Source organism: Lactuca virosa, chromosome 1 (genome assembly GCF_052849685.1).
Source record: "Lactuca virosa cultivar CGN04683 chromosome 1, Lactuca_virosa_CGN04683_v6, whole genome shotgun sequence".
Lineage (NCBI taxonomy): Eukaryota > Viridiplantae > Streptophyta > Magnoliopsida > Asterales > Asteraceae > Lactuca > Lactuca virosa.
Window position 1 is genome coordinate 24,425,210 of NC_136426.1, and position 11,848 is coordinate 24,437,057.

Below are 11,848 nucleotides of genomic sequence, written 5' to 3' on the forward strand. Positions count from 1 at the left end.
CTCATGACAAGCGAGAAGCCAGAAGTGAGAGGTGTATTTTCATTGGCTACCCACAAAAGTCCTTTGGATACTTGTTCTATAGACTAGTGAAAACATGGTCTTTGTAGTACGAAGAAGAGTCTTTTGCGAGAGAGAGCTCATATGCAAAGAGGACAGTGGGAGCACAATTGACCTTGAAGAGGTTCAAGAGTCAACTAATAAAGGAACATTTGAAGACATTAGAATTTGACCAGAGGAAGAAATTCCAGTTGAACCAGTTGACACTTCATTACCTATTCGTTTCTCCAGTTGAGTTAGTATGCCACCTCAGTTTTATGGTTTCCATATAACTGCAGAAGGTGATATGTGTAAATTTGGATGAGACAGCTAACTACAAGGAAGCAATGACAGGTCCTGAGGCAGCCAAATGGAAAGAGGCAATGGACATCGAGATCAAGTCCATGTATGACAACCAAGTTTGGAATTTGGTTGATCAACAACCTGTTCGGAAGACAGTTGGTTGCAAATGGATCTTCAAGAAGAAGACCAACATGGATGAAAATGTACACACATTCAAGGCACGATTGGTTGCGAAGATATTTACTCAAACCTAAGGGGTTAATTATGATGGGACCTTCTTACCAGTGGCTAAAATTAAATCTATTAGGATAATGCTCACCATAACTGTCTTTCATGATTATGAAATTTCACAGATGGATGTTAAAACTGCTTTCTTTAAGGGGAAATTGTTCGAAGATGTTTACATGAGTCAGCCAAAGGGTTTTATTGATGCAAAGTTTCCCAATAGAGTATGCAAGCTTGAGAAATTCATCTATAGATTGAAACAAGCATCTCGTAGTTGGAGTCGTTGCTTCCATGAGAAAGTCAAAGAATTTGGTTTGTCTAGAAGTGAGGATGAGTCCTGTGTGTATGTCAAAGCTAGTGGGAGTATAGTAACCTTTCTAGTATTGTATGTTGATAACATACTTCTCATGGGAAACAACATTCCAACTTCGCAAAAAGTGAAATCTTGGCTTGGAAAGTGTTTCACAATAAAGGATCTAGGAGAGGCTGCCTATGTTCTCGAGATAAGAATTTTGAGAGATAGAAAGAACAAACTATTTAGACTTAGTCGAAGTTCATACTTGGACAAGGTAATAAAACAGTTTAGTATGAAAAATTCCAAGAAATGAGAGCTACCTATTCAGAGCAATGCCAAATTGAGTAAGACTCAAATCCCAAGTACAGATGAAGAGATAGCTGATATGAGTCGAGTCCATTAAGCTTTGGCTGTAGGATCGATCATGTACGCTATGACATGTACTTGCCCAGATGTATCCTTTGCCTTGAGCATGGTCAGTCGCTATCAGGGAAATCCTGACAGAGCTCATTGGACATCAGTTAATAACATTCTCAAGTATTTGAGAAGGACAAAGGACATGATTCTAGTCCTTGGTGGCAGTGATACGTTGAGAGTGACTGGGTATAGTGATGCCAACTTTCAAACTGATAGAGACAACTTTCGTTCTCAATCTGGCTGGCTGTTTACATTAAATGGTGGAGAAGGTATTTGGAAAAGTTCCAAGCAAGACACAGTGGATGATTCTATTTATGAATCAGAGTACATAGCGGCAAGTGAAGCATCAAAGGAAGCAGATTGGTTGAAGAACTTCATCGGAGACCTTGGAGTAGTTCCAACCATTCAGGAACCAATGGAACTTTTCTTTGATAATGATAGAGCGGTTGCTTTGACCAAAGAACTATGATATCATGGTAAATCAAGACATATCGAAAAAAAGTTCCACTATATCATACATAGGGTTGAAGAAGGTCATCTCATAGTGAAGAGAGTTTCGTCAGAAGATAATCTTGCAGATCCTCTCACAAAGGCTTTGAGTAGGATTAATCATAGTCAGCATGCTAGGAGCATTTGTTTAAGAGACAATATTAGTTTTAGTAGTTAGATGATTAGTTTGAAACTTGTAACAAAATAAATGTACTTGACTTTTGGTGATTAAATAATAGAGATTATTTATGAGTTTGTTTACTGCCTTTGCCAATTATTTATTCTTGTGTTTTGTTTTGCATGTTTAACTTCCCGAATAATTTAATTATTCAAACTCCACAGTCGCTCATACTTTGGGAAGTAAGTAGTGAACTAAGATTATCATGAATTGGATTATAGATTGTCTAAGGGAGTTAGACATAAAAATGGTATTGCTACAACATTCATGAGTACTTAGAAATGGAGATTTAAGTATTGGACAAACCCACACTCAGAGAATATAAGTAATTCCGAGTCGATAATATATTATATTCTTCAAATGGAGATATATGAGTTGTAATTTACAAGTCGTTTTTGCATTGGTATTGCGAAAACGCATCAGTAACATGATGTTATAAAAAACAGTATCATGTATGATTTGGTGAGTAAATGATACAAGCATATAAGTCAAAGTTTATTCATTCCTTTTGCCCTAACATGAAAAACGATATCTTTGGGCCCCTCGGTGATTTGGTGTTGACTTATAGTGCTTGGCCCAACCATGACTCAATTGATGTGTTCAATTTGAAGTCTTATGTCATCATCAAAAATAAGAAATCAGGAAACAAAACTTGGAAAATGAGATTGATTCTAATCCATGTCTAATATCTGTATGATATCTTGTAGAATGGAAGAATATTGGATCACTTATCTTAGGACCAATGTCTGTTTAGTTCAGAGTTCGGCAGTTGTTGTGGAAGCACTCTTTGTTATTTAATCTAGAAGTTATACTAGTAATTTAGTTTTATACTTATTCAAGTGGGAGACTGTTAGATTAGGTGTCTAAGCCAAAAACTAACTTAGTATGATCTTGAATTATTAGCAAAGTCCTTTTAGGTTGCCCTCAAACCTAGTAATTGAATATGATGATTTTGAGAGAGAGAGAGAGGTAGAGAGAGAGAGATTGATTTATTGATTTATTATATGATTAATAAATAGAAATAAATGATTTTATTAATATTTTATGAAAATAATATATTAATAAGAAAATAGTATTATTTAATTAATAATTAATCAGAAATTAATTGAAATTAATTTTGAGATTAATTAGATTAATTAAAAGTGTAGGGACAATTTAGTTATTTATTTAAAGTTGAAGAATGAAGACTCTAGAACCCCATGGATGGGGTGGACAAAAACTGGCTAGGGATAACCTAGAATTTTCGTCCAAGGGGCTTGGGATAAGGAGATAAGACAACTTGATTATTATATTAATTAATCTAGGTCTTATCCCTAAAACACTAACTTTGGCCCCAAGTTTCCTTCAACTATATAAACTCTTCCCTGGCCTCATTATTTCAACCACTTCTTTCCTCCAAGCTAAGGCCAAAATTTTACTATCCCCTCTCCTCTCTCTTTAAGCCTCCTTGTTACTAGGGTTGGATGTGAACCATCAGAGGCACGAGATTTCTGGTGCTAGCTTCCAAGCAATTTCAAGAAGGATTTTGATTTGGTTATCAACTAGCATATCAAAAGGTATGTTTTCTAAACCCTTTTATTATTTTTGAAAATACTAAGGTTAGAATAGGGTTCTTGATATTCAATTGGTTATTGCATTCAATAGCGAGAACTTAGATCCTTAGGGTGTGTGCGAATCTAGGGTTTACGTTTTTCCACCAAAAATAGTTTTTTTTTTGGTTTTTTTGTAACATACAAAACCCATCAATTTCAACGTTTGAATTACTTAAGAATGAAAAACCAAAAATTTAAGAGGGTCACGACGTAAGAGATAGTGTCTCACGACGTGACATTAGACGGAGACACATGGCCATTTTAAGGTTCACGACGTGACACATAGGTGTTCACGTCATGAGATCAAGCTAACCCTAATCCTGTGTTTTGCTCCCTATTTAAGTGAAGTAAGAGGCTAGGGTTTGCATACCCTCAACCTCCATCACCTCCTTCATGCCCAAAACATTATTAGCCTCCATTAGTGACCTTAAAGAGCTTATTTGGTGGTTTTTGGCCCTCTGAAAAAGAAAAAGATTCCTTTGGTACATCTTTTTGTCAATCAAGCTCCTACCTCATCATCTTGTTGTGCTTTCGGACCTTTGTAAGTCATAAAGCTCCTGCCTTTATCTCTAATGCATGCTAGATCTAAGATTTATGCTTTCTTTTTCATGGATGGGTTGGGTAGCATGCATGTGATCCATGAAGTTAGAACCTTTATTGATCAATAAGTCATTTCATTTTAGTATGAGTTCATATCTGAAGTTTGGTGTTGGTTTTTGACTCCAAGCATGAGTCTTGATCCTATTATCTTCTTATTGACCTAGTTGGTGTTCAAGTCATGCATTAGACATGCATGATTGTAAAGATTTGATTTTTATAGTCCTTAGGATTGGGGGAGACCCTCTGGAAAGTCTCAAGGAATGGCTTAAAGGATTAAAAGCTTAATGCTCAAAGATGTCCAAAGTGGATCTCACGACGTGAGCAATAGCATGCCACATCGTGAGATGTGGTGCTCGCGACTGTTTTGTCCTTTTCCAGTCACGACGTGATCTATGGGTGGTCACAACGTGACCGTTGGTTGGAGTTAACCATGGTTGACTTTTGGGTCAAGCTAGGGTTTTAAGAGTGTAGGCTGGTAGGGTATGACTTTACTGTTGTTAGGTGTCTTGTTGATCCTGTCAACCATGTATGTAAGAGTTGTTGTGTTTCTAGCTGCTATCCGCAAGGTGAGTCTTCTCACTACTTTACATGTGTGGTATTTATGTATGTGACTATGTGGGTCTTTATTGATGTTTGTTGTTTTGTCTGAATTGCATTGTTGATACTTGGGATTGCTGATAACCCCTGAACATGATGTTAATCCACAGGGCGTGCTGTTAGCCCACTGGGATTGTTGATAATCCTTAGGGTTGCTGATAACCCATAACTGTTTAGTATGATGTGTTGTATGAATATTTTAGGAAGAACTCACTAAACTTTATGTTTATAGTTGTGGATTAAATGTGTTTCGGGTACCTCAGATGATCGCATGAAGGCGAAAGTGTGACTGTACACTCCGGCTTGCAGATCTTTTTATGATTTCTGCATTTTGATAGTATGATTTGGGATAATTGTATTGATACACCTAGGATTCCTTGTTTTGGTTTTTATGATACTTGGAGGTTTTTGCTAAAATAAAATTGAAAATTTTGTTGGAAATTTTTTGGTTGTTACAACAATATAATGGTCTTTAGCAACCTGTTGTGATTCTGTCAACAACAAAAGCTGAATATATTACAACCGCTTTCTATAGTGTAGTTATATGATTTGATTATTTATGCAACGTTTTGTATCCTTATTTATCATTCTTACAAGTAAGTCTACGAGCATGAGAACCTACTGACATGCTATTGATCTTATTGTTACTTTTACAATGGTTCTTGAAATGTTAATATTTTAAAATAACAACTTACTTTTTTTTATTTGTTATGTCTAGATAGTTATATTCTTTCAATTTGTTGCGACACCACAAGGTAGGTATGTGACTAATTCTTTTTAGAGTTATGCTTTGAACGATAAGATAAAATAAAAATATAATGCAATGTGAAGATATAAAACCATAATTGCATTCAATAGAACTAACCGTAAATAATGGGTCAAAATTAAAAATCCGTTTTGAAGGAATAATAAGATTCTTGCCAATGTGCCGTCGAAAACGGAGATTATTCATAGATAGTATCTATTAATTTACAAAATTGTGATACTAATTTTTACCAAAAGAACAACTCCATCATGAGTCATGGTTTGTCATCTTCCTGCTGATGCACATTGCCATGCAGATACTGTGATTAGACATTTGTCTTGCCAAGCCAAAGAAAGTGCATTGCCTTCTTCTCTTTCAAATGATGTAAACCCTCCATTTTCCCCACCAAATTAAATAGGACAGTAATGACAATTGGTTTTCAACAGAAGCTTTGCTTGAATTAAGGCCTTTGAACTGAGATTGCTTCCTAAAAATCCATGACTTTCCATTCTCCTTTTCCATGTTTCCATCCTCTCATATTTGGGCGACTTTGCCTCGTCATCGAAGTCAATTAGCCGCTTGATCTGTTTACCAAGATGGTTCTTTTCAATCCGTAGCCTCTGAAGACTATTGAGAGGAAGAAAGTCGTCTAGTGAGTCGAACATGGCTGCGTAGTAATGCAAGAACTCCATGAATCTGGATAGGAAGGTTCTTGGGTTGCGATCACCCTCTTGTTCAACCAAAACGACGAGTGAAGGGTTTAGAATGTTTATTGATTTTAACGTTTGGGATATGTGTGAGAAATTGCACATGGAATTTAGATAAAACACCGAGTTTACGACAAGCGTCTCGCTCTTCCTCTTCCTTATTGATTTCAGTCCAGAAGAATTTGATCTCAATATACCTTGGAACTCAAAAATGAGGTTCCTGAAGGTTTTGGCAAAGCCGACTAGCCTTCTCTCTGTCTCTTCGAGTTCCTCCAAGCTTCTTCCAAATGCTGTTATTCGAAGAGACACATGGTTTCCAGTTGTGGCCTTGTCTGAAAGCGACTGCATTAATGATGACCACTGGAAACCATAGGCTACATCAAGGTCGACCACATGCAAGGCTCGTTTGTTTTGAATATCTTCCTTTTCAAATGCATCCATGATTGATTGGTTTACTGTGAAGTGAGCAAACTGGTAATATGGGGATACTTTGTAAAGTTCCATGTATGCCAAGAATTCATCTTCGGGTGTTGGTTCCTTCATTATCATTGCATGAAAAGGTGATCGACGTGTCAGAAGCTTTGCCACCAATCCGTCAGCAAAATAAGCTGCCACCCTTTGCACAGAGTCGCCATTCAAAGATATATTTTGATACAATTTCCTGAGATTCTCAATAGCCAAGTCAAGTTTATTCTCGTCAAGGGAGGTAGCGGCTGTTAACAATAAATGGATCAAATGAAGCCCTTCTCCATCTGCACCAATGTTCCCTTTTCCTATCTTTTTTTCTTTTAACATGATTTCCCTAATTTCCAGAAGACTAAAGATCTTTCCTTCTAAGACTCCATTCGTATCCAAAGACAAAGATCTATCCCTCCTCTTTCTTTTCATCTTTCTTTCACGACTAGAATCAATCACAATTGCAAGCCCAAGACTTAAAAGTTGCTCGTGATCTTGTAGCCCTTCCATCTCTCTGTAAGTTTCGATTGAAAGGAAGAAATTGAAGTGAATAATAGATGTTGTGATTGTGGTTTATAAAGCCAAAGAGCTGCCGTTCAAAAAAATAGGGAATAGAATAATCCATGGGAAGTTACAATGCAAATAGGATCGTATGAGTTATGACCATAGAAATAAGTTAGAAATTTTGAACCTAATATTAGTTTAAGTCATACAATAGAAAAGCTAGATGCGATGCTTCGGGTTTTCCAATTAAAGGATTTTGAGATGCTAAATTGGAGTCAGAGGAATCAAATAGGCCAACCTCACCATGGATTTGTCTATTCTAAGTATCGAATGACATCTGACTCTACCCTTGTATCTTTCTTTCCCATGCATAAGTTTCTACGAACATCTCCAACTCTCTATTTTGTTACAAAAAGATTCTTGTTGCAAAAGGAAATCAATATTTTCATTAAAGTATCTATTATTATTATTATTATTATTATTATTATTATTATTATTATTATTATTAAATTTTTAGGAACAACACATTAGAGCATCCATTACACCATCCATACCGATACAATATTATAAATATCGAGTATTGATCATCTTTTGCAATGATACTCACGTAATCATATTTATCATTGTAAAAACAATATTCTTTTAGAAATAATTCTACTTAATTAGGCATTATCCAATACTTAAATACCAATTCTAGTTTAAATTATATATACAAATACAATAAAAAGATGATAATAAATATTAAATTCAATATAAATATATCAATATAGAATAAAAGATACAAAAATCAGAGAGGGTTTAAGTTTTTTAAAATGATGAATGATCGGAGAGGGTTTAAGCTGGATTGACTATATTTGACGCTAGCTAGTAGCTTATAGAAAAAAAATTAGTTTTTAGCTTATAAATTAGCTTAAGCTATCTCAAACTAGTTTATCAAAAGTTACTTTATGAGTTACAATAAACTATTTTTTCTTTTGTAGTTTTACCTAATATTTAATTACAATAAACTAATTTAATTTTATAAAACAGGACATAAAATGTTTGTGTTTGATAAAGTTAATGGAAAAATAACATGACAAAAAAAGGAAAAAAAAAAACTACTCATAAGATCGATGACGTTGGAAGTTGGATACTCAATTTGGATACAAGTCATATGATGGCATTCTATACCGCAACTAATCACAAATGTTGCGCCAAAAAATATTGTTTTGATGGAAGCATATAAGATTTATATTGCCATCAGAATGATAAAAATTAAGATATTTTTTTATAATCAACGTGGTGTCGAAAACGTATATTACATACTCACTCCACACATGTTATTATAGATAATTTACAAAACTATAGGCTACTAATTATACCAAAAGTACTCCGTGTTGAGTCATGGTTCGTCATCTTCCTCCTGCACATTGCCATGCAGATGCTGTGATTAAACATTTGTCTTGCCAAGCCAGAGAAATGACATTGCCTTCTTCTCTTTCAAACGAAGTAAACCCTCCATTTTCCCCACCAAATTGAATGGGACAGTAATGGCTATTGATTTTCAACAGGAGCTTTGCTTGAATTATCGACTTGGAACTTAGACGCCTTCCTGAAAATCCATGACTTTCCATCCTTCCTTTCCAGGTTTCCATCCTCTCGTACTTTGGAGAATTTTCCTCGTCCTTATCGAAATCCATTAGCCGTTTGATCTCTTTGCCGAGATGGTTCTTTTCGATCTGAAGCCTTTGGAGACTATCCAGAGGAAGGAAATCATCCAGTGAGTCGAACATGGCTGCGTAGTAATGCAAGAACTCCATGAATCTTGATAGGAAGGTTCTTGGGCTTCGGCCGCCTTCTTGCTCGACCATAATAACTAGGGAAGGGTTTAGACTGTGTATCGATTTTAACGTTTCTGAGATGTGTGTGAAGTTGCACAAGGAATTTAAATAGAAGACTGAGTTTACAACCACCGTTTCGTTCTTCCTCTTCGTTATTGATTTCAGCCCAGAATTTGATCTCAGCATACCATGGAACTCAAAGATTAGATTCCTGAAGGTTTTGGCAAAGCCGACTAGTCTTGCCTCGGTCTCTTCGAGTTCCTCCAAGCTTTTTCCAAACCCTGTTATTCGAAGAGACACACGGTTTCCTGAAGTGGCCTTGTCTGACAATGATTGCATTAATGATGGCCACTGGAAACCATACGCTACATCGAGGTCGACAACATGCAATGATCGGTTGTTATTTTTTTCTTCCCTTTCGAATGATTCCATGATCGCCTGGTTTGCGGTGAAATGAGCAAACTGGTAATACGGGGATACTTTGTAGAGTTCCATGTATGCCAAGAACTCATCTTCAGGTGCTGGTTCCTTCATTATCATTGAGTGAAAAGGTGATCGGCGTGTGAGAAGCCTTGCCACCAATCCATCTGCAAAATAAGCCGCCACCCTTTGTACCGAGTCGCCTATCAAAGATACGTTTTGATACAATTCACTCAAATTATCGACAGCGGAATCAAGGTTATTCTCGTCAAGGGAGGTAGCGGCAACGAGCAATAAGTGGATCAAACGGAGTCCTTTTCCATCTTCGCCCGTGCTTATTTCTGGTGTCTTGTTTTCTTTCTTTAACATGATTTCCCTCATTTCCAAAAGACTATAGATATTTCCTTCAGAAACTCCATTCGTATCCAAAGGTTTAAATCCTTCCCTTCTCTTTCTTTTCACCTTTCTTTCACGACCACTACCAGAATCGATCACGATTGCAAGCCCAAGACTCAACAGCTGCTCATCTTGTACGCCTTCCATATATCTATACAAGGTGTGATCAGTAGGAAGAGTTTGAAGTGAATGAGGGAGTTTATGAATCGCCGTTTGTTTATATAGCCAAATAAGGAAAAGAATCACCCATGGGAAATTACGAACAAAAAGGATCTTATGACCAGGGGAATAAGTTAGAATTGTTTGAACCTAACATTAATAAGTTCATGCCTTTGAAAAGCTAGCTGTGATGCTTCGGGTATTTCAAGAAAGGATCTTTTGATGCCAAATTAAGGTAAGAGGAATCATATAGACCAACCTCAAGATGGATTTGTCTTATCCAAGTATAAGATGCCATCACACTCTACCCTTGTATCTTTCTTTTTCTCCCATAAATTTCTCCGAGCATCTCTATTGCAATTTTATTTTTTATTTTATTATTATAAATAAATAAAACACACAATTAAATACACAAATTTAGAGCTTACAGAAGGATTTTTTAAGCCACTTAATTATCCTACTAACTTTAAACTTAGAGCATGGGCTAGAATTCCGGCCAAGAAAACGAAAACACAACTATATAATCAAATGTTTACTCTTTTAATCGTCCCGTATCTATAAACAAAATATTGTTGACAAATAAAATAGAGAATCAGGTTTTACCTAATGATGCTTCTTGTATATATATAACTTCGCCAACTTCTTTTGGTCATGGGCGACGACAAATTGCCTTTGATTAAAAGAATAATATTGCATGCCTGCCCCAAAAGTTGGTGATGTTCTAACAAGAATATAATTTGTCGATAGTGAAGAAATGAAGCACCATAATATCCTTATGTTATATATGACTCAACTTTAAATGGAATTAAAGCATCTGTCATTCGACCTCATCTAAGTTATCCAAAAAATTCAGTATATTCCTTTAGCAACATTAATTTTTTTCCATATAACTAGATTCCATGTTTATGCATCCTAAGCTTGTACTTACTGCATAATTAAAAGTTAGGGTTATTATTGTTTCATATTTTTAGCTGCTGCAACGACTGTTTATCCGCAGCAGTCCCTTTTTCCTAAAACCGAAACCTTAAATCCATACTAGTACTGTTAAATGTTAATTACTTAGAACACGCTCAACTATTACTGTGTACTCGATCATTGTCTCTAAATTTTGAGCAGCCATGCATGATGCCTAGCTAGGGAAAGGTGGAACACAAGTGCAAAGATGCTCCTTAATTGTATATATATAACTTGGCCAACCTCTTTTTGTCAGCATGATGCATGCCTTGGATCATAACAATTTGCCTCGAGTACATGGAAGAATCTGCATGCCTGCATGCCTGCCTGCCTCAAAAAGTTGGTGAAATTGTAACAAGAATATATATATATTATAATATGTCAATATATAGTGAAGAAATTAATGATACACCTTATTTCTTATCTTATGAGTCAACTTCAAATGGAAAGCATCTAGTCATCGATCTCATCTAAGGTATCCAAGAAACTCCATATATATCCCTTTGAGCAACATCGATTTCATCCAAGTATAAAGAAGGAACCATCGAAAATATATACCTCCATTAAGTGTCAGTGTCATCAATTGTTACAACTGAATTGCATTTACAAAGAATATATATATATATATATATATATATATATATATATATATATATATATATATATATATATATATATATATATATATATATAGGGTTATTTGGAAAACAAAAAAACCCTAAAAATCATAAAAATGCATAAAAAAAAATACCTAGACATTACAAAACACAAAAAAACTAACCCATCCATATATATCCATCAACCAGCCAATCTTTAGTCTAGATGATGTGTACACCAGTAGACTCCTAATTGCAACCCATTTATATCCATAACATAAAATGAAAAGTCACCCTAACAAGTAACAAAGTCCTCTAGTCTTTAGTTAGATACTTGCTTATAGTTATTCATATTTCAG

The 11,848-nt window shown here is 35.5% G+C and overlaps 2 protein-coding genes across 3 annotated transcripts; both read right to left on the reverse strand.

Annotated features, from left to right (window-relative positions):
* Positions 1-5,820: 5,820 nt before the first annotated feature.
* On the reverse strand, positions 5,821-7,150 carry LOC145104095 (GRAS family protein RAM1-like). The gene has a single exon (XM_079041379.1). It carries the CDS (start codon positions 7,148-7,150, stop codon positions 5,888-5,890), a length of 1,263 nt encoding a protein of 420 aa, XP_078897505.1. The 3' UTR covers positions 5,821-5,887.
* A 1,239-nt stretch (positions 7,151-8,389) lies between these two features.
* Positions 8,390-11,485, reverse strand: LOC145152462 (GRAS family protein RAM1-like). Of its 2 annotated transcripts, none has more exons than XM_079075418.1 (3): positions 11,306-11,485; positions 11,137-11,220; positions 8,390-10,637 (listed from the first exon to the last, which is right to left on the reverse strand). In XM_079075418.1, exon 3 carries the CDS (start codon positions 9,925-9,927, stop codon positions 8,536-8,538), a length of 1,392 nt encoding a protein of 463 aa, XP_078931544.1. In that variant the 5' UTR covers positions 9,928-10,637; positions 11,137-11,220; positions 11,306-11,485; the 3' UTR covers positions 8,390-8,535. The 2 variants fall into 2 exon arrangements, with proteins under 2 accessions (XP_078931544.1, XP_078931537.1); XM_079075411.1 differs by having other exon boundaries at positions 8,390-9,931; positions 10,199-10,637; positions 11,137-11,485.
* Between the last annotated feature and the right edge of the window lie 363 nt (positions 11,486-11,848).